Raw genomic sequence first — 19657 nt, forward strand, 5'->3', positions numbered from 1 at the left:
ACTGAGGAAAGTTTTCTCATCTCTCCTTGCTATTCTTTGGAACTCTGCATTCAGATGGATATATCTTTCCTTTTCTCCTTTGCCTTTAGCATCTCAGGTTTCTTAAACTTTTTTTCAACCAGTCCCTCCTTTTAACCCCACTTTCACCTCTATTTCCAGTGTGTCTGGAGTCACCAGTTGCTGGGTCTTCTGAGGATTCCATGGTAGAAATCAGGTGGTTTCTTGGCTCTTCTTACTGCTAATTTGGGACTTAGTTTTCAGGTTCTAGTAAGTCAGTTACTACTCTGTGTCTGCTTTCCAATCCCCAAATTTTGACACTGTTGTCTTCTGTCCCATTCTCCTGGAGATTTGGAAACGAGCAGAGGAGCATATGTATGCACAGCTGGCCATTTTTAAGTGAAGTATCAAACATCTCCTTTCCATCTCACCTCACCACAAATTTCTTCTGTCAACAAGCCCCTGCCCCACCCTCCTTCTCTAAGTAACATTTTGGTGTTCCATACTTGAGTTCACCATAACCACTGTTTACTGGCTCTCTGTGGTCTGGGCTCAAGCAGCTGAACTTACCAGATGCTAACATAGACAGCTTTTCAAGACTAAGGAGAAATGAGTGCTGTTCAAACGTGGGCTTTGCTTTTTTTTACCAGGGAGCGCTATTGGTAAGATGCTGGTGGATAGGCAGTACATGGGCGTGTCGAAGCGGAAGTGCATCATTTGGGGTGTGGCCTTCCTGTCCGATGGCACTGTCATAAGCGTGGACTCTGCTGGGAAGGTGCAGATCTGGGACTCAGCTACCGGGACCCTCATGAAGAACCATCTGGTCTCGAATGCTGACGTGCAGTCCATTGCCGTATCCCCTGTGAGTATAGCCCCTTTGGAGCAGTTCCTGTCCACCCTGGGCAGGGAGGGGAGAAGGCTGCGTCAGTGCTGTGCCACCAACACTCTTCCCTAATGCTGAGTGTTGTAGTGGAGGAAGATGAGCTTAGAGCAGTGTGTCTCAAAACCCACAGAATTTGCCTGAACTCTTACTCTCCAACAGATAGAGAATAGTCCCTAAAAGGTTAGTTAGCTGAGAGGCTTTTTTCAGAGCCTCCTCATCCCCGGTTAACCCACCTTTTGACAGAGCGGGGTTTTTTTAATGTAAAATTCGTATTTTATAAACATAATATAAGCTTTTACAATATAAACTGATACAGTGCTTTTAAAATTTTTTAATTGGAGGATAATTGCTTTAGTATGTTGCCTTGGTTTCTGCCATACAACAACGTGAATCAGCTGTTAGTATCCATATGCTCCCTCCCTTTTGAAACTCCCTTCCACCTCTCCCCCTTCCCACCCCTCGGGGTTGTCACAGATTTGCGCTCCCTGTGTTATGTAGCAAACTTCCCTCTAGTTGTTTTACACATATATATGCTTCAGTGCTGCTCTCTCTATTTGTCCCACCGTCCCCTTCCCCCATTGTGTCTACACGTCTTTTCTCTCTGTCTGCATCTCTATTCCTGCCCTGCAAATAGGTTTATCAGAACCGTTTTTAAAATTCCATATATATGCGTTTATATTACACTGTTTGTTTTTCTGACTTCCTTCACTCTGTGTTACAGGCTCTAGGTTCATTCACTTCACTAGAACTGATTCAAATTCATTCCTTTTTATGTCTGAGCAGCATTCCTTGTATCTGTGTACCACAACTTCTTTATCCATTCATCTGTGGATGGACATCTAGGTTGCTTCCGTGTCCTGGCTGTTGTAAATAGTTCTGTGATGAACATTGGGGTACATGTGTTGTTTTGAATTATGATTTTCTTAGGGTATATGTCTAGTAGTATGATTGTTAGGTCATATGGTAGTTTTATTCCTAGTTTTTTAAGGGATCTCCGTACTGTTCTCCATAGGGTCTGTATCAATTTACATTCCCACTAACAGTGCCAGAGGGTTCCCTTTTCTCCACATCCTATCCAGCATTTAATGTTTGTAGATTTTTTTGATGGTGGCCATTCTGACTACAGTGCTTTCTTAAATGTAGAATTTATGTTTTCTTATTGAAAAGCTGCTTGAGACTTCAACATAAATTTTTGTCATATTACTCTTATGCATATATAAAACGGAAAGTGTGTGAAATAAAGCAATGAGGTTATTCCTAGAACTTTTTCACGTTCAGCTGGACTCTGAATCACTTGGACTCAGTTCTCAGGCTCCATGGTTCCCACACATGCCTCTCTGCCATCCACGGTGTTCATAGAAGATGCCCCACTGTGGTCACAAAGTTTTCTTTTAGGCTTTTGACAGCTCTTCCAGAAGTTTTGATATTCGTTCTTTATCTGAAGATGTCACACATACAAAGATTGACAGATATAAGATTTTTATTTCAGAGATGTTAAAATGTGGGAGAGTGTGTACCTGAGAATCAAAGGATTGTGGTACTTAAAAAAAAAACTGAAAAAAATGCAGTGATACAAATTCCAGTCCTCAGAAATGCTTATCACAAACTCTGGAACTGGGCAGACTTTGATTTGAATCCCAGTTGTGCCACTTAATATAGTTCCATACCTTCCTCGGGCAGGTTGCTGCCTTCTACGCCTCAGTTTCTTCCTCTGTGAAAACAGGAATGTTCGTAATACCTGCCTCTGAGCCGTCTGAGGAAAGGTTAAATGGGTTGTACTCGTGAAGTGCTAGGTACGGCTTCTGGCGCAGTGAGTGTGCTGGTACCATTTTTACATCTCTTAAAACCAATCCTAACTTCAAGCTTTTCTCCACACTCTCTTGCCAGAACAGATGATTATTTTTAGGTTTCTTTTTAATGGTTTTTCCTTGATTAAAGAGTGAATTTTGGCAAACACCCAGTCCTTTGATACTTGGAGGCCTTGTGTGTGTCCACAATCACATACACCCCTCTTCCAAGCTCCACTCACTCAGCTTTTCCCTTGCTTGGTTCCTGCTGCACTCCAAGAAAGCCCTTTAAAAAATCTTTTTTTGTTTTTTTTAGTTTAACTTTTATTTTGGCTGCACTGCTTTTCATTGCAGAGCATGGGCTTTCTCTAGTTGTGGCACAAGGGCTTCTCTCATTACAGTGAGCAGGCTTCTTTCGTTGTGGAGCATGGGCTCAGTAGTTGTGGTATTTGGGCTTCTCTAATTGTGGCCCATGGACTTCATTCCGCCACCAAGGATCGAACCCATGTCCCCTGCATTGGCAGGCAGCTTCTTAACCACTGGACCACCAGGGAAGCCCCCAGAGAGCTTTTGTTTCCTTAGTGCTTGTATGATACGACCTCAAGGAAAGAGAATGTGGGGTGAGAGACTTGCCTTCCCAGTTCTTCTCTGTAGGTAGGACTTCGAGCAGATGGCCACTTGATCTGTTTAGTGGAGGTAGAGGCAAAGAGCGCGTGAGTTCCTAAGCAGCTCAGTATTTTCCCTTTTGCTCTGGACTGATGTCTTTCAAACTGTAACCTCAGAGGAGGTAAAGGAGAGGCCTGTGCCCAGAGCAAAGGCTTTAGCAGCAGAGAGCATGTAGCTTTGTCAAGTCTGTAAATGGACAAGCAGGTAAACTCTTGAAGTTCCAGATTCCTTATCAGGGTAGAGGCCTATTAAATGATGATTAGGCAGGGGAAAGAAAAAGTAAAATCATGATTCATACAAACATGAAATAGACGTATGTCCAAGATTTTCTGTAACTCATTAATTAATGAGGGAGCCAGTAAGATGTCACAAGCAGTTCAAAGGGAGAAATCAGAACACAGTTATGTCAGGCCATCAGGAAGGTGAAATGTTTTACGATTTTGTTGCAAACTCAGTGTCCACAGGGCAGTCATCCACTGCGTTCTACGAAGCAGAATCCCTTTGCATCTCTACGCAAGAGAATCTTTTGCATCACTCAGCTTTTCACAATTCGTAGAGTTGTGAAATAGCTCTTGAACAATCAAAGGGCTCCCTTGACAAGGACTTGCTATGCTCATTTCAGTCCTTTAGAGTTGCTCCCAATAGGGCAAATGATACTTAACGTTCCAGCTGGTGAAAGATTAGAGATGATATGACTTAAAGTTCCTAGCACCGTGTGTAGTTGACAGCAGCTCCGTTCTCATGTGTTCAGACTTCTAACTGTTGTTGATCAGTTCACCTACTCTTTACACTATTTGACTGGTTTAACTACTGATCCAGGTTCCTGATTTTTTTTCTCACTACCCTATCAAGTATCCTGCTTTGTTTTTTTCTTACTCAGAATTATGTGCAAAAAAAAAAAAGTTACAATGAAAATGATTTTAGAGAAATTTTAAAAAGTAGTTGTAGACACAGCAAGACTTTTTAAAACTAACAGAAATCCCTGTGCTCAACATACTGACCAGAAAGAGCCTTAAACTGGGGAACCAGGGAACCTGCATCTTTGTGATAGTGATCAGGCCACTTTCCCTCCTCAGGCTGCCCTTGCTTCTCTAAAAAGAACAGTGAATTTTAGGGTTTTCTGAACTTCTGTCTTCTGGCTGCCTCTTTTGAGGCCCCTCCTCTTTTGCCCAATATTATTGCTATTCTGTTGAGGTCTGCTGCTGCTGCTGCTGCTGCTAAGTCGCTTCATGCGACCCCATAGACAGCAGCCCACGAGGCTCCCCTGTCCCTGGGATTCTCCAGGCAAGAACACTGGAGTGGGTTGTCCTTTCCTCCTTCAATGCATGAAAGTGAAAAGTGAAAGTCAAGTCGCTGAGTCTTGTCCGACTCTTAGCGACCCCATGGACTGCAGCCCCCCAGGCTCCTCCATCCATGGGATTTTCCAGGCAAGAGTGCTAGAGTGGGGTGCCATTGCCTTCTCCGCTGTTGAGGTCTAGTTTGCATTATATGAAAGCATTCATAAGTTTAAAGTACTTCCTGTTTATTTTGTCAGCAGGGGGCGCCTTGTGACCTATTCATGGAATTGTTAGCTTCTGGAGGAAAAAAGACCCCTGCAACCTCCTGTCCCCAATTCTGGGCATTTTCCCCCATAAGCTTTCCAGGTAGAAAACCTCGGGGAATATTTTAACACTGGGCCTTGTTTTGCTCAAATGTACCTCCCTGATGATTTCCTTTCTCAGCAAGAAGACAGTTTCGTGGTGGGCACAGCCGAGGGGACAGTGTTCCATTTTCAGCTGGTCTCTGTGACTTCCAGCAGCAGCGAGAAGCAGTGGGTGCGGACGAAGCCATTTCAGCATCACACCCACGACGTGCGAGCCGTGGCTCACAGCCCCACCGCACTGATATCTGGAGGTGGGTTTTGCTCTCCGCCTGGCTGCTTCTTTACTCTGCCGGTCTCCAGTTATGTTCATGCAGAGCTTTTTCTAATTCCGATGCTTTTTCCCCTCTCCTTTTCACTGCAGGCACCGACACCCACTTAGTTATTCGTCCTCTGATGGAGAAGGTGGAGGTAAAGAATTACGATGCTGCTCTCCGAAAAATCACTTTTCCCCATGTGAGTATCATCCTCTAACCCCACCACCTCCTCACCTCCCCGTCCATCTGTCCCGCAAGACAGCACCACTCACTCTTGGGCAAATCTGTAGGTCTTCTGTAGTTACCTGCCTTCTTTCTTCCATCTGTTTCTTAGCAAGCTTCTGGCAAAGATATTTACAGGGGCCAAGCGGTTTAGGGCAGCATTCCTAGTTCAGCTTCTGGGGAAATCACTCCTTTTTCCAGTTTGGTGTGGTTTATGGAGATTTTGTTTGTTTTGGAGGCTGGCTCTTTATTATCCTGGATGAGAGCAAAAAAATCCAGGCTTCCAGAGTTCTTTTCTAGGTAAATTAATCATCTTTCTAGGCTAGAAACTCTTCTGCCCACTACCTGCTTCTACGGTCCACTCAACCAGTAAACCTTACCGAGTCTGTTTCCTCATCCTCTCTCGAATCTAGCCATTTCTCTTTGTCTACACTGCCATGATCCTAGTTTGGATCCGTGTCTGTTCTCATCTGGATTTTTTAACAATATCTTGTTAATGATCTCCTTTTATTTAGTTTTGTGTCACTCCAGCTTATTCTCCACATGATTTGTTTAGAAAGGAACTTTATTCATCGCTCCATGCTTAAATGCCTTTGGTTGGCCCTCGTTGCCTTCAGCATAAAGACCTGCTTCCTTAGCATGGCTCATGACACCTGTCTTGATACGGAGAAGAGAGGTTCTTCCCTCCCCTCTACTCTCACACTCTTGCAGCACCTCCATCCCCACCCCTACCCAGTCTGGCAGTTCTGAAGGACTTCTCTTTACTCCGCGCAATGCTCTCTTATCTTTGAGATGTTTCCCGAGCCACGTGTTTGCCTGGAACATCCTGACCCGATTTCCTTCCTGAGTGATCTTTACCAGTGAACCATGTCTGGGCTCCTGTCTTCACTGCCTTGAAAGTGAAAGTGAAGTCGCTCAGTCGTGTCCAACTCTTTGCAACCCCATGGACTGTAGCCTACCAGGCTTCTCAGTCCATGGGATTTTCCAGGCCAGAGTATTGGAGTGGGTTGCCATTTCCTTCTCCAGGGGATCTTCCCAACCCAGGGATCGAACCTGGGTCTCCCACATTGTAGGCAGACGCTTTACCCTCTGAGCCACCAGGGAAGCCCCTTACTGCCGTGGGGTTAAACTAAATATCCTTTCTACTTTTATTCATCACATATTGTGCTTAGCCGTGTTAAAATTCTTTGCACCCTTAGTGTAATTGCCTGTTTAATTTTACATCAGTCCTTTAAACTGTAAGCTTGAGAGCAGTGGCTAGGTTTTTTGTCTGTTCGTTTGTTTGCGCTGGATCCTTGGTGTGGCTCACGGGCGTCCCCTGTTTGAGCACACAGGCTGTAGAGCGCATGGGCTCAGTAGTTGCCCCCTGGCATGTGGGATCTTAGTTCTTTGACCAGGGATCAAACCCACATCCCCTATGTTGAAAAGCTGATTCTTAACTACTGGACCAACAGGGAGGTCCCAGTAGCTGGGTTTTTATTTACCGCTGTGTTTTTAGATCCTGTGACAGTCCCTGGTGTATGGTAGTACTTAGGAAATACTTGTCAAGTCAGTGGATTTCAACAGTATAAGTGTTCTGAGGTGTTGCTGCGCTAGATGACCCCAGCTTGTTTCTGTCTTTTTGATTCCTGGACGGGTACAGCGACGGCTTGTTTCCTGTGCAAAAAAGAAGCAGCTCCTCCTCTTCCAGTTTGCTCATCACTTGGAACTCTGGCGACTGGGATCCACAGTTGCAACAGGTAAGCTAGGAGAAGGGTTTTTTACAACAAGAAAACTGGGAGAGAGAAGCCAGAAATTGCAGTTGAAATTCTGCTTGTGGAAAAATGGAAGTCAATTATTTTTCTGTTTGACATCCTTACTGTTTCCTGTCCACTGGATAGGCAGAGAAGTTCCCCAGAGTGTGAAAATCATTAGCTGGACACCGAATCACCTTTGGAAAGTGTGCAGTTCCATACAGTGCACCACCGGGTATAAGGGAGGCAGGGGTAGTGGAATAGTTCGCCCTGGCTGAACTGGGATCAGAACAGGCTGTTGAAAAATGACAGATTTTCATGCTGAGTTCTGTCAAGCCTTCATGAAAAAGAAGGTCATGCAGATCTTACCAGGGTGACAGCCTCGTGGCCTTAGGTATGACATGTGTGGGTGCTGTTGTTTTATAGTAGAGGCTTTGGCTTTAGGCTCCACGATGAACAAAAGAAGTTGAAGTTGAGGCCACACAAACTTCACATCCATCCACCTGCGTGCCTGGCTGTGGGGAGCAGCTTCAGAAAAGAAGCGCCATGGCCATATTCAGGGCCCCCACGGAGAGGCCAAGAAAGTGCTCGCTGTTCTCCTCTTCGTATACATACCCCCAGAAGACTCTAAGCTCACTCTGTCAGACATGTTTCTGATTTCCCAGTGGTAGAGAGTCCATTCTACCCATTTTTTCTTTTTAAAAGAAAAAAAACATTTGTATAGCCTTCCTTTGGGAAGAAAAATATCAGAGATGTTTCTTGTTCCAGGAAAGAATGGGGATACCCTTCCACTCTCTAAAAATGCAGATCATTTACTTCACCTCAAGACAAAGGTAAGGAAGTTGAACTGGGTGTTCAGATTCTGAAATCCAGAACATATTTACTGTTCTAAATTTGGGTGGGGGTCCTTAGCTGATATCCTAAACTGTGTAAAATGTAAAATTATTTGAATGAAGTACTATATCAAGAGGATTGGGTTTCCTGTGATTATAAGTCAGGCATTCAGAATTTATTAGATGAATTAATACAAGAGATTGGTTTTTCTTGTTTTGGTATTATGAAGATAACATGCATATTCTTAAAAAATTCAAATAGTGCAAAAAGAGTATGCAGTGAAAAATGAACCTCCTTCTAACCCCCCGCCCCTCAGAGATGATTGCTGCCAACGGTTTCTTATATATTCTTTTAGAAAAAATGTTCACTTGTGTGTATGTGTGTATATTCTTTCTTTTGGTACTAATGGGACTGTGCTATACACACAGCTTTGGTATCTTCCTTTTAAAACATCTTCAATTGCACAATACTTGTGAATTACAGGCTTCCTATAAAGAATTCAAACAACAGTGATAGTTCATATTTTTGTCCAGCTCTTTAATTCTAGTCACCCCTCCTGAAATGATTGCTGTTAATTGATTAGCTATATAAGCTCCTCGACCTTGTTCTGCATATGAGTGTATGTATGTGTGTGTACATACATACTTAAATGTTTTTTCCTTTTATTGGCCATGCTGGGCAGCATGGGGCATCTTAGTACCCTGAGCAGGGATTAAACCTGTGCTCCCCTGATTTGGGAGCGTGAAATCTTAACCACTGGACCTCCAGGAAAGTCCCCTTACCTACATTTAGACGTTCTTTGGGTTTTTTGAATGATAACAAATGTTACACTAAACTTTTCCTGTGTAGTGCAAATTTTTTCTCACTTAATGTTTCTTAGAGGTCTTTAAAGGAGGTTGTCATTGACAAAACAGAAAACCAGTCCCCAAGTCACCAGGCCTCCAAAGCTCCCTTGCATTCAATGCCTGCCTGATCAGGTTTTTAGAGTTAGGTTTAGTAGGAAGCTACCTATGAAGTAGGTGAAGGGCTGTGATAAGCTGACATTATTCAGAGACCTCTCTTCTGGAAATCAAAGCCACACCCTTCAGATGCTCCACCTGTGAAATAATCGTAGTGATGCACAGCACATGACTGTCGGGATTATGTGTAGGTATTTGTGGATTCAGAGTGGCAGTAGCTTGAGGATCCATGTCACAGTGAACCTTGAATGAAGTTTAACTTGACCGTTTGTCCTGCTTCCTCATTCTGCCAGGGTCCTGAGAACATTATCTGCAGCTGTATCTCCCCATGTGGTGGTTGGATAGCCTGTTCTACAGCGTCTCGTTTTTTTCTGTATCGACTGAATTACGAACATGACAACATAAGCCTGCAGAGGGTAAGTGATAACCCGGGGTCTGGTTGAATAAGAAGAAACCTTACAGTGGGTGATTTTTGTGTGAAGTGGAAATTTTCTGAACAAGGATATGAATCCTTGTTCAGTGAGAAAACTTACAAAATGGTCTCTTATTGCCAAATTTAAAATTATGTTTTTGGAGGAGTAGGTAAATGGCACAAAATGGCAGTAAAAGGTTAGGCTTTTGAGGAGATGACGGCGGGGAGTGGAGGGGAGTAGGCGCGTCAGTGTTCCAGGCCCTTGGCCAGTGGGCCTCCTTGGAGATAGGAAGCACTCATGTGATGTGAGCCTGGCACTGCTAATTTTTTATGGGCTTTGGGTCTAACTTCTCTCTCCTTCTGACCTTTACCACTGTTTCCCCCAAGGTTTCCAAAATGCCAGTGTTCCTTCGCTCTGCCCTCCAGATTTTGTTTTCTGAGGATTCAACAAAGCTCTTTGTGGCATCAAATCAAGGGTCTCTTCGCGTCATTCGGCTCCAGGAAGGAGGCTTCACGCACCCGCGTGCTTTCCAGCCCCAGTCAGGTGACAAGTTGGGACCTGGCCTCGGGAGAGAGTTGCCAGTCTCCGATGTTTCTATTTTTTCACTTAAATCTCAATTTTCGGGGGTTTGCTAATGCTCCTCTCAGTCCTGGAAAAACTACACACACACGTATCTGCGATTTAAAGCAGGAGGAGATACCTGGCAAGTGAAAACGCTTGATGAGATCTGAAGTGTTGCTCACACCTACTCTTTTCTCACTGGGTTTTTGATTCCTTATTTAGGGCCAGAGAAGTTTCATCACGCTTCTTGGAGTTTTGTTAGTAGAGCAAGAAGAAACTTAAAATCATTTGTGATCCTGATAACCACCATTATTATCTGTGTATATTTCTAGGAGGTGCTTGTATGTAGGTATTTTGTGGACACGTTAATTTTGGGTTTGTTATTTTTTTTATAAAGATGAACTTGTGCATACAGTTTCACTACCTGTCCTAATGTTTTTGGCTACGTTTCTGTATGTTTTGAGAACATGAGTGTGCATGAATGTGTGACTGTGGGTAGATAACTTTTAGTGAGTTGACCCTTAAGAACTTAGTACTCAGTACTTCCCATGGGTCTTTTTTTTCCCTCCCTTGTCCAGGATTATAATGACTTCACCATTATTTAGACTCCATCTGTCTGGATAATCAACTTTTAAGATTTTTTTTTTAATGTGGACCATTTTCAAAGTTTCCATTAAATTAGCCACAGTATTGTCTCTGTTTTATGCTTTGGTTTTTCTGTCCACCAACCATATGGGATCCTAGTTCTCTGACCAGGGATCAGACCCATGGCCCCTGAATTGAAGGTGAAATCTCAACCACTGAACCACCAGGGACGTCCCTGGAAAATCAACTTTTTAAAATCAACTTAAAGTCTCACTGCTCATAAGCAGCCCCAGAAGCAAACAGGAAAAGAAACTTATACATCAGGAATCAGATGAAGTAAACTGACAGTGTTTATTGAGTACCTATATGTGGTTTTATTATGAAACTTAGATTCTTCACCTTGCCTTTAGCACTCATTTCAAATTGTGGTCTGCATCATGTACATGACTTTATTTTGTCCTCCTGTCTCATCTTACTGCCTCTGATGGTCAGGCTGGTTTCTTCACAGGCCTCAAACCTGTGTTTTCCTGTCCTTGTCACTTAGCTCACAGTGTTCTCCACCCTTTTCTACCCACCTCACTCATCCTTTAGCATCTAGTTTATGTCTAGTTGTAAAGCTTTTTCATTGTTTGGGGATGTTTTATAGGCAGCACTTACTTTGGCATATCACATCACTGTCTGATATCAAAGATCTGGATTGAAAAGGGAATAGAAAATCAGGCACTTGTGATCTGCTGATGAAAATTTCGATTAATATGCCCTTCCTGGAAACCATTTTGACTGGTACCCAAGCAGGAAGGCAAGGAAGAAGGGAGGGAAAAAAGAGAGAAAGGAAAGAAAATGTGTTCTCTCTTAAATGTTGCAGCCTTCCAGGCTCCTCCATCCATGGGATTTTCCAGGCAAGAGTACTGGAGTGGGGTGCCATTGCCTTCTCCAGTTATATAGGATAAATAAGGCAATATCCTGCAAGCATTAAAAGTAATATAGAATCGTTCTTGTCATGAAAAAATGCTCAAAATCAGTATAAATATATTATATATATTAATGTACAGTATATTAGCGCAATCCCAATTTCATGAAACAACGTGTAGGAACATATGTGTGTGTAGACATTCATAAGAGATAACAAACTGTTTTCATCAATAGATTAACAGTGGTTATCCCTTGGTGAAGTAATTCCACATGGTTATTTTCATATTAATCTTTATACTTTTCTAACTGTTTTTGTTTACTTTAGTTACTTTTCAGCTTTACTTTAAAAACTGAGTTTTTTAAATAACCAGTGTGTTTCAGATTTAAACAAAACTATTTTTTAGATTTAACTCATCCAATAAGATGGGAGGAAATGTTTAAGAATAATGTAGCAACTGATTCAATTTATCACATATATAAAATTACCTAAAAACAACAACAAAAAAAAGAATTTTCATGTTGCCACATTGGTTTCAAATTCTTTTAATGACAGAGATGGCTCATCTGTGCCCATGCTCCCTTAGTGCTAAATATATAGCAGGCACTTTGTAAATTAAAGATCTGCTTCAGACCTATTGAATTTGCTGCTTGTAACTTTGATTAAAAACATTTGATAGGAAAGGACAGTAGAACAACTGAGGTATAGATTTTGGTGATAGCTCTTAAAAACTCTGATTCTCCACTCTCATAGTTGGGAGCTCATCTCGTTCCCGAGCAAGCGCTGCTTTCCGGTTTCTTTCTCTCTGGCTCATCTTTACATGAAGAATGGCTGCTTAAATTACAGTAGTAGACAGATTAGCACCTAGAACTTATTTGTAAAACTGTCGAGAAATTGTCCTGTCAGTAATCGGAAACTGAGGTGGCTTTTGCCGTCAGACTCAGGGCAGGGGTGGCTGGCTGTGGACACGGAATTCAGAGACTGAGCTGCTCTTCTGTCCTCACAGGGACCGTGCAGTCCATGTGTTTGCTAGCAGTCAGTCCAGACGGAAACTGGCTCGCTGCCTCGGGCTCCAGTGCCGGTGTCCACGTGTACAACGTGAAACAGCTAAAGGTGAGCATGAGGTTTGGTTGCAGCAAACAGGAGGAAGTTAGCCCTGCAGTTACAAGACTCAGGAAGACTGAGAGGACCTGGAAAATTACTGGCCTTTTTTTTTTTTTTTGGTAAATTTTTCCTGTTTTACCTGTTTGAAACCCCAGAGCTATAATCTTAAATTAAAAATCAGTCAATAGGAACAGTGAAGCCACTCGTGCTCAGAAATTTGAAATTAAGGATTTATGAGTAATGAAATCTACATCTAGGTTTTGTCTGTATTTTGAGGAGGAAAATTCTGATCTACAGAGGAATAGGTGCAGATAGAAACAATTTCCTTCAATAGCTTGCCTTGTAATCTCAAGATATTTTCAAATTAAACAGAACTAGGAATAGCAGGAAAACATTTTTTACTAATTAGCAATGATATTGTCATCCCCAGATTGAATTACTAATGTTCCCTTATAGGTTGTCATCTTCATCTGAAAGTCAGATAATAATTACCATAAACTTAAGGGAGGTGGGGATGGGGAGGAGAGGGTGAGATGTATGGAGAGAGCAACATGGAAACTTACATTACCACATGTAAAATAGATAGCCAATGGGAATTTGCTGTATGACTCAGGGAACTCAAACAGGGGTTCTGTATCAACCTAGAGGGGTGAGATAGCGGGGGAGATGAGAGGGAGGCTCAAGAGGGAAGGGCCATATATATACCTATGGCTGATTCATGTTGATATTTGACAGAAAACAACAAAACTTTGTAAAGCAGTTATCCTTCAGTTAAAAAAAGAAAATACAAAAGAAAAAAGAATTACCCTAAACTTAATAACTTTATTGCATTGTGGCAAGAGCATGTACTGCTCTTTGAGCCTTGCCTGGCATTTAAAAGTGTTCTGTGTACCAGTGCCCATGCCTTGTGATGGACATATATGTCCTTGCCTAGTCATTAATTTCTTTTTTTTTTAATTAATGTTTATTGGCATATGGTTGCTATACAGGCATTAATTTCTTTTAAGTTCAGTGTAGAGCTGCAGATCCCCTGTTCAGTGATGTGTTTACGAGCAATTCATACCTGTGTAGAGACAGCAGGGAAGGCTTTACCTCCAGGTCCTCTGTGAACACTGTCATTTTTCTTGGCAGTTAAACTTGCACTTTTAAAAAAAATGAAATTAAAGTTTATTGTTTGGGGAAATACCTGACATTTACAGGAACTTCCGTAGAATAGAACGTTTTGAGTTCCAAGGAACACTATTTTAAAACTACTGACCTAGACCATCCGGTCTTCCCTGGGGGACGGAATCCCGTTTTAGAGTTTCCTGTGTCTTTGATTTGTCCCCAGCTTCACTGCACAGTGCCTGCTTACAACTTCCCTGTGACTGCTCTGGCCATCGCACCCAATACCAACAACCTCGTCATTGCTCATTCTGACCAGCAGGTAAGAGATCCCAGTGCTTTCTAATTCCCTCCAAATGGATGGGAACTAAAAAGCTGAGATAATAACAATTTTGGAGGGGCTTTTCTTCGCAAATACTGAATGATATAAAAGCAGTTTCCTCTGGTGTGTAATAAAGCTTTCACATAAAACAATTTCTTTTAAAATCACATAAAAAACATAAAATACTTAGGAATAAGCATCACCAAGGAAGTGAAAGGATCTATGCTGAGAACTATAAAACATTAATAGAGGAAATCAAAGATGATTCAGAGAAATAGAAGGATATCCGCTGCTCTTGGATGAGAAGAATTAATATTGTTAAAATGACCATACTACTGAAAGTAGTCTGTAGATTTAATGTGATTCTTATCAAATTACTTGTGACATTTTTCACAGGACCAGAACAAGTAATCCTAAAGTTTATATGGAATCATGAAAGACCCAGAATTGCCAAAGCAGTCCTGAGGAGAAAGAACAAAAGCAGGAGACATAACCCTTCGAGACTTCAGACATTACTACAAAGCTATAGTAATCAAAACAGCTTGGTAGTGACACAAAAACAGACATAGGGATCAATGGAACAGACTAGAGAGCCCAGAAATAAACCCACCTACCAATGGGTTAGTTTATCTTCAACAAAGGAGATAAGAATATACAATGGACAAAATTAGTGCTTTATCTACCACTTTTTTCCATACCAAGTTGTAAATGAGAATATGATTATAAGAGCTGTAGAGTATCTGAGCTACAGAACACCTTATGCATGAATTTATCAATACTTATAAATCCTCTCTGGTAAAATAGGCTTGATAATACCTGCCTCACTGAGCTAGTATACAAAAGATTAAATGTGATTCAAGAACCACTGTTTTAAAAAACCAAATTATTATAAATTCTATTAAGTTTATAAATATTATATACAGATATACATATGACTTTATAAATTATCATAAAATTCAGAAACATTTTAAAAAGCTGAACCATCTCAATGCAGGGCTCTAAGAAGCACACTTGAGTAGACCACTAGGCAGATGATGCTGGCTACTTTGATTAGCAGTTTTTACACAGACATTTCGATTACATGAAGAAAATGGAATCTCTCATTTTAACTTCTTCTCTTGTTAAAACTAGCGGGAAATTTTTTGTATCTGCTAATTAGAGATTAATAGCGTTACTCACCAGAGAAGGCAGTGGCACCCCACTCCAGTACTCTTGCCTGGAAAATCTCATGGATGGAGGAGTCTGGTAGGCTGCAGTCTACCAGAGCAAGACTAAGAGTCTTACTCTAAGAGTCGGACACGACTGAGCGACTTCACTTTCACTTTTCACTTTCATGCATTGGAGAAGGAAATGGCAACCCACTCCAGTGTTCTTGCCTGGAGAATCCCAGGGACGGCGGAGCCTGGTGGGCTGCCGTCTGTGGGGTCGCGTGGAGTCGGACACGACTGAAGCGACTTAGCAGCAGCAGCAGCAGCGTTACACACTGCAGTGAGGATACCAGGAGACAGCACTTCACATATTGCATAAATTAGTATGACCCCCTTAGAGAGCATTTGGAGAAACCTAAAAAAAGATTTTAATTCACATCATCTTTGATTCAGAAGTTTCAGCTCTAGAAGTTCTCACCGCAGGTGTATGCTTTCAGTTGTACAAAAAAGACACTGATACAGAGAGAATCATTACAGCCTCATGTGTAGTAGCTGAAGATTGGAAATACCTCAGTGCTCATTAAACAGATAGAAAAATCCTGCTACATGCAGGAAGTGAATAGATTATTATTATGCCTTCTTCAAAGGGAGCATAAGTGACGTGTGTGGACGTTGGTATGAGTCAGTCTCCATGATACAATACTCAGTGAAAAATGCAACATGCAGAACAGTGTGTACTCTGTGCATAAAATATCTCTGAAAAGATGTAAATAAGGAACAGGCTACTTTTGTCTTGGGGAAAAGAGATATTAAGATTGCAGGGTGATTTTTCTGTGCTGTTTGAATTGTTTATTGTTCTGTAATTTACCTTACATCGTTTTTATTTTAAAAAAAACAGCAATCGAGACTTCCTTGGTGGTCCAGTGGTTAAAACTCTGTGCTTCTACTACAGGGGTCGTGGGTTTGATCCCCAGGTGGGGAACTAAGATCCCGCATGCTGTGTGGTGCAACCAAAAAAAAAAAAAGTAGTGAAAATGCGTATCCTGAATATGATACAGGCAAGGTTTATAGAGCTGTTTTTCCGATCAGGAATGCCCTTCTGGTTTTCTGGGTACCAGCCTGCATTTCCTCTGTGTCATGTCCTTTCTCAGGTATTTGAGTACAGCATCCCAGACAAACAGTACACGGAATGGAGCCGGACTGTCCAGAAGCAGGGGTTCCATCATCTTTGGCTCCAAAGGGACACTCCCATCACACACATCAGTTTTCATCCCAAGAGACCAATGCACATCCTCCTCCACGACACCTACATGTTCTGCCTCATCGACAAGTCACTGGTGAGTCCTTCTCCACTGCCACCTGTGCTCTCACTGGCTTCTGCTTTCCGTAGCAGTCTTTTGTTCTGAAAGCAAAGGAGGACCATGAGTTAGAGGAAGAGAATCAGAGTAAAGGTTGCTGGTACCTTCTTTGGAGGGAAGGAGCTTTTAGTTCTGCAGATTTCCTCATTTTTCTTCCCAGTCTCCGGAGGCTCTGAGGGAAGGGGCAGGCCTTGGTGTGCTGGTTTTTGCTGATTTGAATATTTCCCTGCTTTGCCTCTAAGCACATAAAATTAAGTAGGAAAAAGATGAGGTCCATATTCAGAAAGTAGCCATAATCAGGCACTCAGTCACTTCCGCTTTTGCACCCTGGGGTGACTGACACGATTTCATTGAAGGATATACATACAGGCTGGGGTTTTGACCGCTTGTGCCCCCCTGAGTTGAATTTACTGACACACCATCTGCCAGTTTGAGGAGCTGTTGTTAGCGTCTTTAGAAAAGGCCAGTTAGGAAAATTCCATCCTTCGTGGCTGTGATTTAGGTGGGATGTGAACATTTTTTTTTTCCGTTCCAGATTCCAGCCTCTGCCAGCTGCTCTTTTGATTCACCCTGAATTTTGTGTCTTTTTCTGGGCAGGCACTGTCTTCCCAGCAGCGGTGTGAGCTGTGGCCACGCCATAATGCAGTCTGGGCTTACAGCAGTCGGCCCACGGTGTTTTGGTGTATTGTGAAGGTGGGGTAGGAGCAGCACGGGGAGAGCAGCAGATGGCTCTAAAGGAGGTGTGCGTGGTGATGTGTCACTGGAACTCATCTCGTGGGCCCTGCGTGCTCTGGGTGTGGGAAGCAGAGCCGGCTGACAAGTGCCTTTTGCGAGATGATGGTACAGGAAGGGCCCCTCCCACTCCGTTGCCTCTTTATAACTCAACTCAGATCAGCCCAAGCTGTTTTGTTCCCCCAGTATTGGTGATAAGTCCATCGCCTCCTCATGAAGGGCAGAGCTATTTCCCAAGGAAGTCAGAAATGAAATAATCACTTGCTTGGCTAGAGGTCATCATCTCTCGCAGTGTCAGTGACATCAGTGGGGGTGGTTTGTGTCAGTTGGGTAGCCCAGGCATGGTCTGCCTGGGGGAGACTCTAGAAAGCAGAGCCTGCACAGGCTGAGCTCCTGTGCACGCCAGTTTGTTTCTGTCTCACAAAGTGTTACTGACGAGACTGGCCAGAAGCCCTGGGCCAGCCCTTTGATCTTGCTGGCAGAGGGTACCAAGCTCTCTTTGCCATGTATTCCCCCCGCTCTACAGTAGAGCTGGGTGTGTGGCTCTAGCTTTCTCCCTGAAGTAAGAAAAGTCAGGGAGGGAGACTTCCCTGGTGATCCAGTGGTTAAGACTGCACTCCCAACACAGGGAGTGTGATTTCAGTCCCTGGTCAGGGAGCTAGGGTCCCACATGCCGTGCGGCACAGTCAAAAATAAATTAATTTTAAAAAAAGAATCAGAGAGGTAGTAAGTGTATAATATGATGTTTAGAAGATGGAGTTTTCCTGAAAAATCACTAGAGTCCTTTGGTCTGTAGAGGCCCAATTTAAACAATAATAATTATTAAACAACATATTTTTGTCTTTCTAGCCTCTTCCAAATGACAAAACCTTACTGTACAACCCACTGCCTCCCACAAACGAATCCGATGTCATCAGGAGGCGCACAGCTCATGCCTTTAAAATTTCTAAGAAATATAAGGTAATACATCTTCCATCATATTCTGAGTGGTTGGGTCCCTGTGATATTATCAAAATGTAGTTAAGTCCCACAAGAGGAAGACAAGAGTGCCTTCATTGTACGTGCAGGGAACCTGGTTTGGGGAAATAAGCTGCCTTTCTGAGGCTGTTTGTCCCTTAGATTTGTAGTTGATTGTTCTTGCCTCAGTATATTAGAGCCAGGCACATCATACTTTACAAAAATGAAATACGTAGGTTGTGAGAAATGATGGTGGAGCTCAGTTGGGTCTCTGTTTGGGTTAAAGCTGGGCTTTTAAATTTGACTTCCAGTGGAGAATAGTTTTTCCACAGGATAAGTTTCTAGCAAATGGAAGTCATTGAATTTATGATCCCCTTTCTGGGCTAGGCTTTCCACTCTGATAGAATACGTATTCATTGAATCCTAGAACATTTCTTGGGGGTCTGCAGAATTTTTTAGAGGAGGAGGTGTTTTAAATTTAAGTAATTTGTAATTTGCCATTTATCAAGTTTAGGCTCCAGAGCCCTCTGTTACCATCAATTCATAAGAAATTAGAGGCTCACAGACCTTCTTTACAGAGAAAAATGAAGAATCCTCCTAAAATCTTAAATGATTGGATTCAGTTATAAAAGCTCCCAACCTTTGGAGTTCTAGGGCAGGAAGGCTCATCAGAGATTTACTTCCCTCCAGCTCGCACGAGGCTAGCCTTTTGGCCCTAGATAGTCAGCTGAGAACTAGCCCTGGAATCTAACTCCTGGTGAGAACCTTACCATCTCTCTCCAGCCTCTGCTCTTTGTGGATCTCCTGGATGAAAAGACCCTGGTGGCGGTAGAACGGCCTCTGGATGACATCGTTGCTCAGCTCCCACCACCCATCAAAAAGAAGAAATTTGGAACCTAAAAAGGGCACCATCTGTGTCCTTCCTTGAACTGTCTACCCTGTTTTCACAAATCATGATAATAAAACAAAGTTATTCTTTAGGACTAGTCATTATGAATGTTACTCTCTAAAATACTGGACAGTAATTTCCCTTCATCGACTGAAAGCGAACAGAAACTGCCAGGTATTTGTCATTTGGATAATGTTCCAGTTAACCACAAATTCATCCAACTTTTTTTAGTATCCTGTTCTTCAGACCTTACTCCCAGAGGTGGGGGAAGGCGATAGTTGCCATCTATTTCCTAACACGTGCTTGAGGCTTCCAAAGGCTGACAACTTTGTCTACCAGCCTGTAGCCCACAGCCCGTCAGAGGTGTGGGGACTTGGCCCAAGTTGCCTTGGAGGATAGGGAAACTGTGGTTGCTTATCCAAGCCGGCCTCACTACCGAAAGCCATAATCAGGGTTATGTTTCAAAAGTGAATTTTAACTGTAATGCTCCATCTGAAAAATAGGTGCCCTTAGCCACTGGTAGTGAACTATTAAATTTTGTTTGAAAGGAAAGAATCAGGTTTGGGGATATCAGTGTCAGTAACACATCTTTTTATG

General features: G+C 42.6%; 1 protein-coding gene across 5 annotated transcripts in view; it reads left to right on the forward strand.

The window, feature by feature from the left end:
* UTP4 (UTP4 small subunit processome component) overlaps nt 1-19151 on the forward strand; it is a 30120-nt gene extending 10969 nt beyond the window's left edge. For all 5 annotated transcript variants that reach the window (XM_086351465.1, XM_086351466.1, XM_086351467.1 and 2 more), the window contains 12 exons: nt 648-859; nt 5055-5226; nt 5337-5428; nt 7094-7190; nt 7953-8017; nt 9271-9393; nt 9777-9933; nt 12453-12559; nt 13881-13976; nt 16276-16461; nt 18064-18174; nt 18955-19151. In XM_086351465.1, coding sequence (XP_086207591.1) covers nt 648-859; nt 5055-5226; nt 5337-5428; nt 7094-7190; nt 7953-8017; nt 9271-9393; nt 9777-9933; nt 12453-12559; nt 13881-13976; nt 16276-16461; nt 18064-18174; nt 18955-19071 — 1535 coding nt within the window. In that variant the 3' untranslated portion in view covers nt 19072-19151. The remainder of the gene's footprint in view (nt 1-647; nt 860-5054; nt 5227-5336; nt 5429-7093; nt 7191-7952; nt 8018-9270; nt 9394-9776; nt 9934-12452; nt 12560-13880; nt 13977-16275; nt 16462-18063; nt 18175-18954) is intronic.
* Nucleotides 19152-19657: the final 506 nt, after the last annotated feature.

Source organism: Bos grunniens, chromosome 18 (genome assembly GCF_055505025.1).
Source record: "Bos grunniens cultivar Pamir isolate PY7600 chromosome 18, Bosgru_T2T1.0, whole genome shotgun sequence".
Lineage (NCBI taxonomy): Eukaryota > Metazoa > Chordata > Mammalia > Artiodactyla > Bovidae > Bos > Bos grunniens.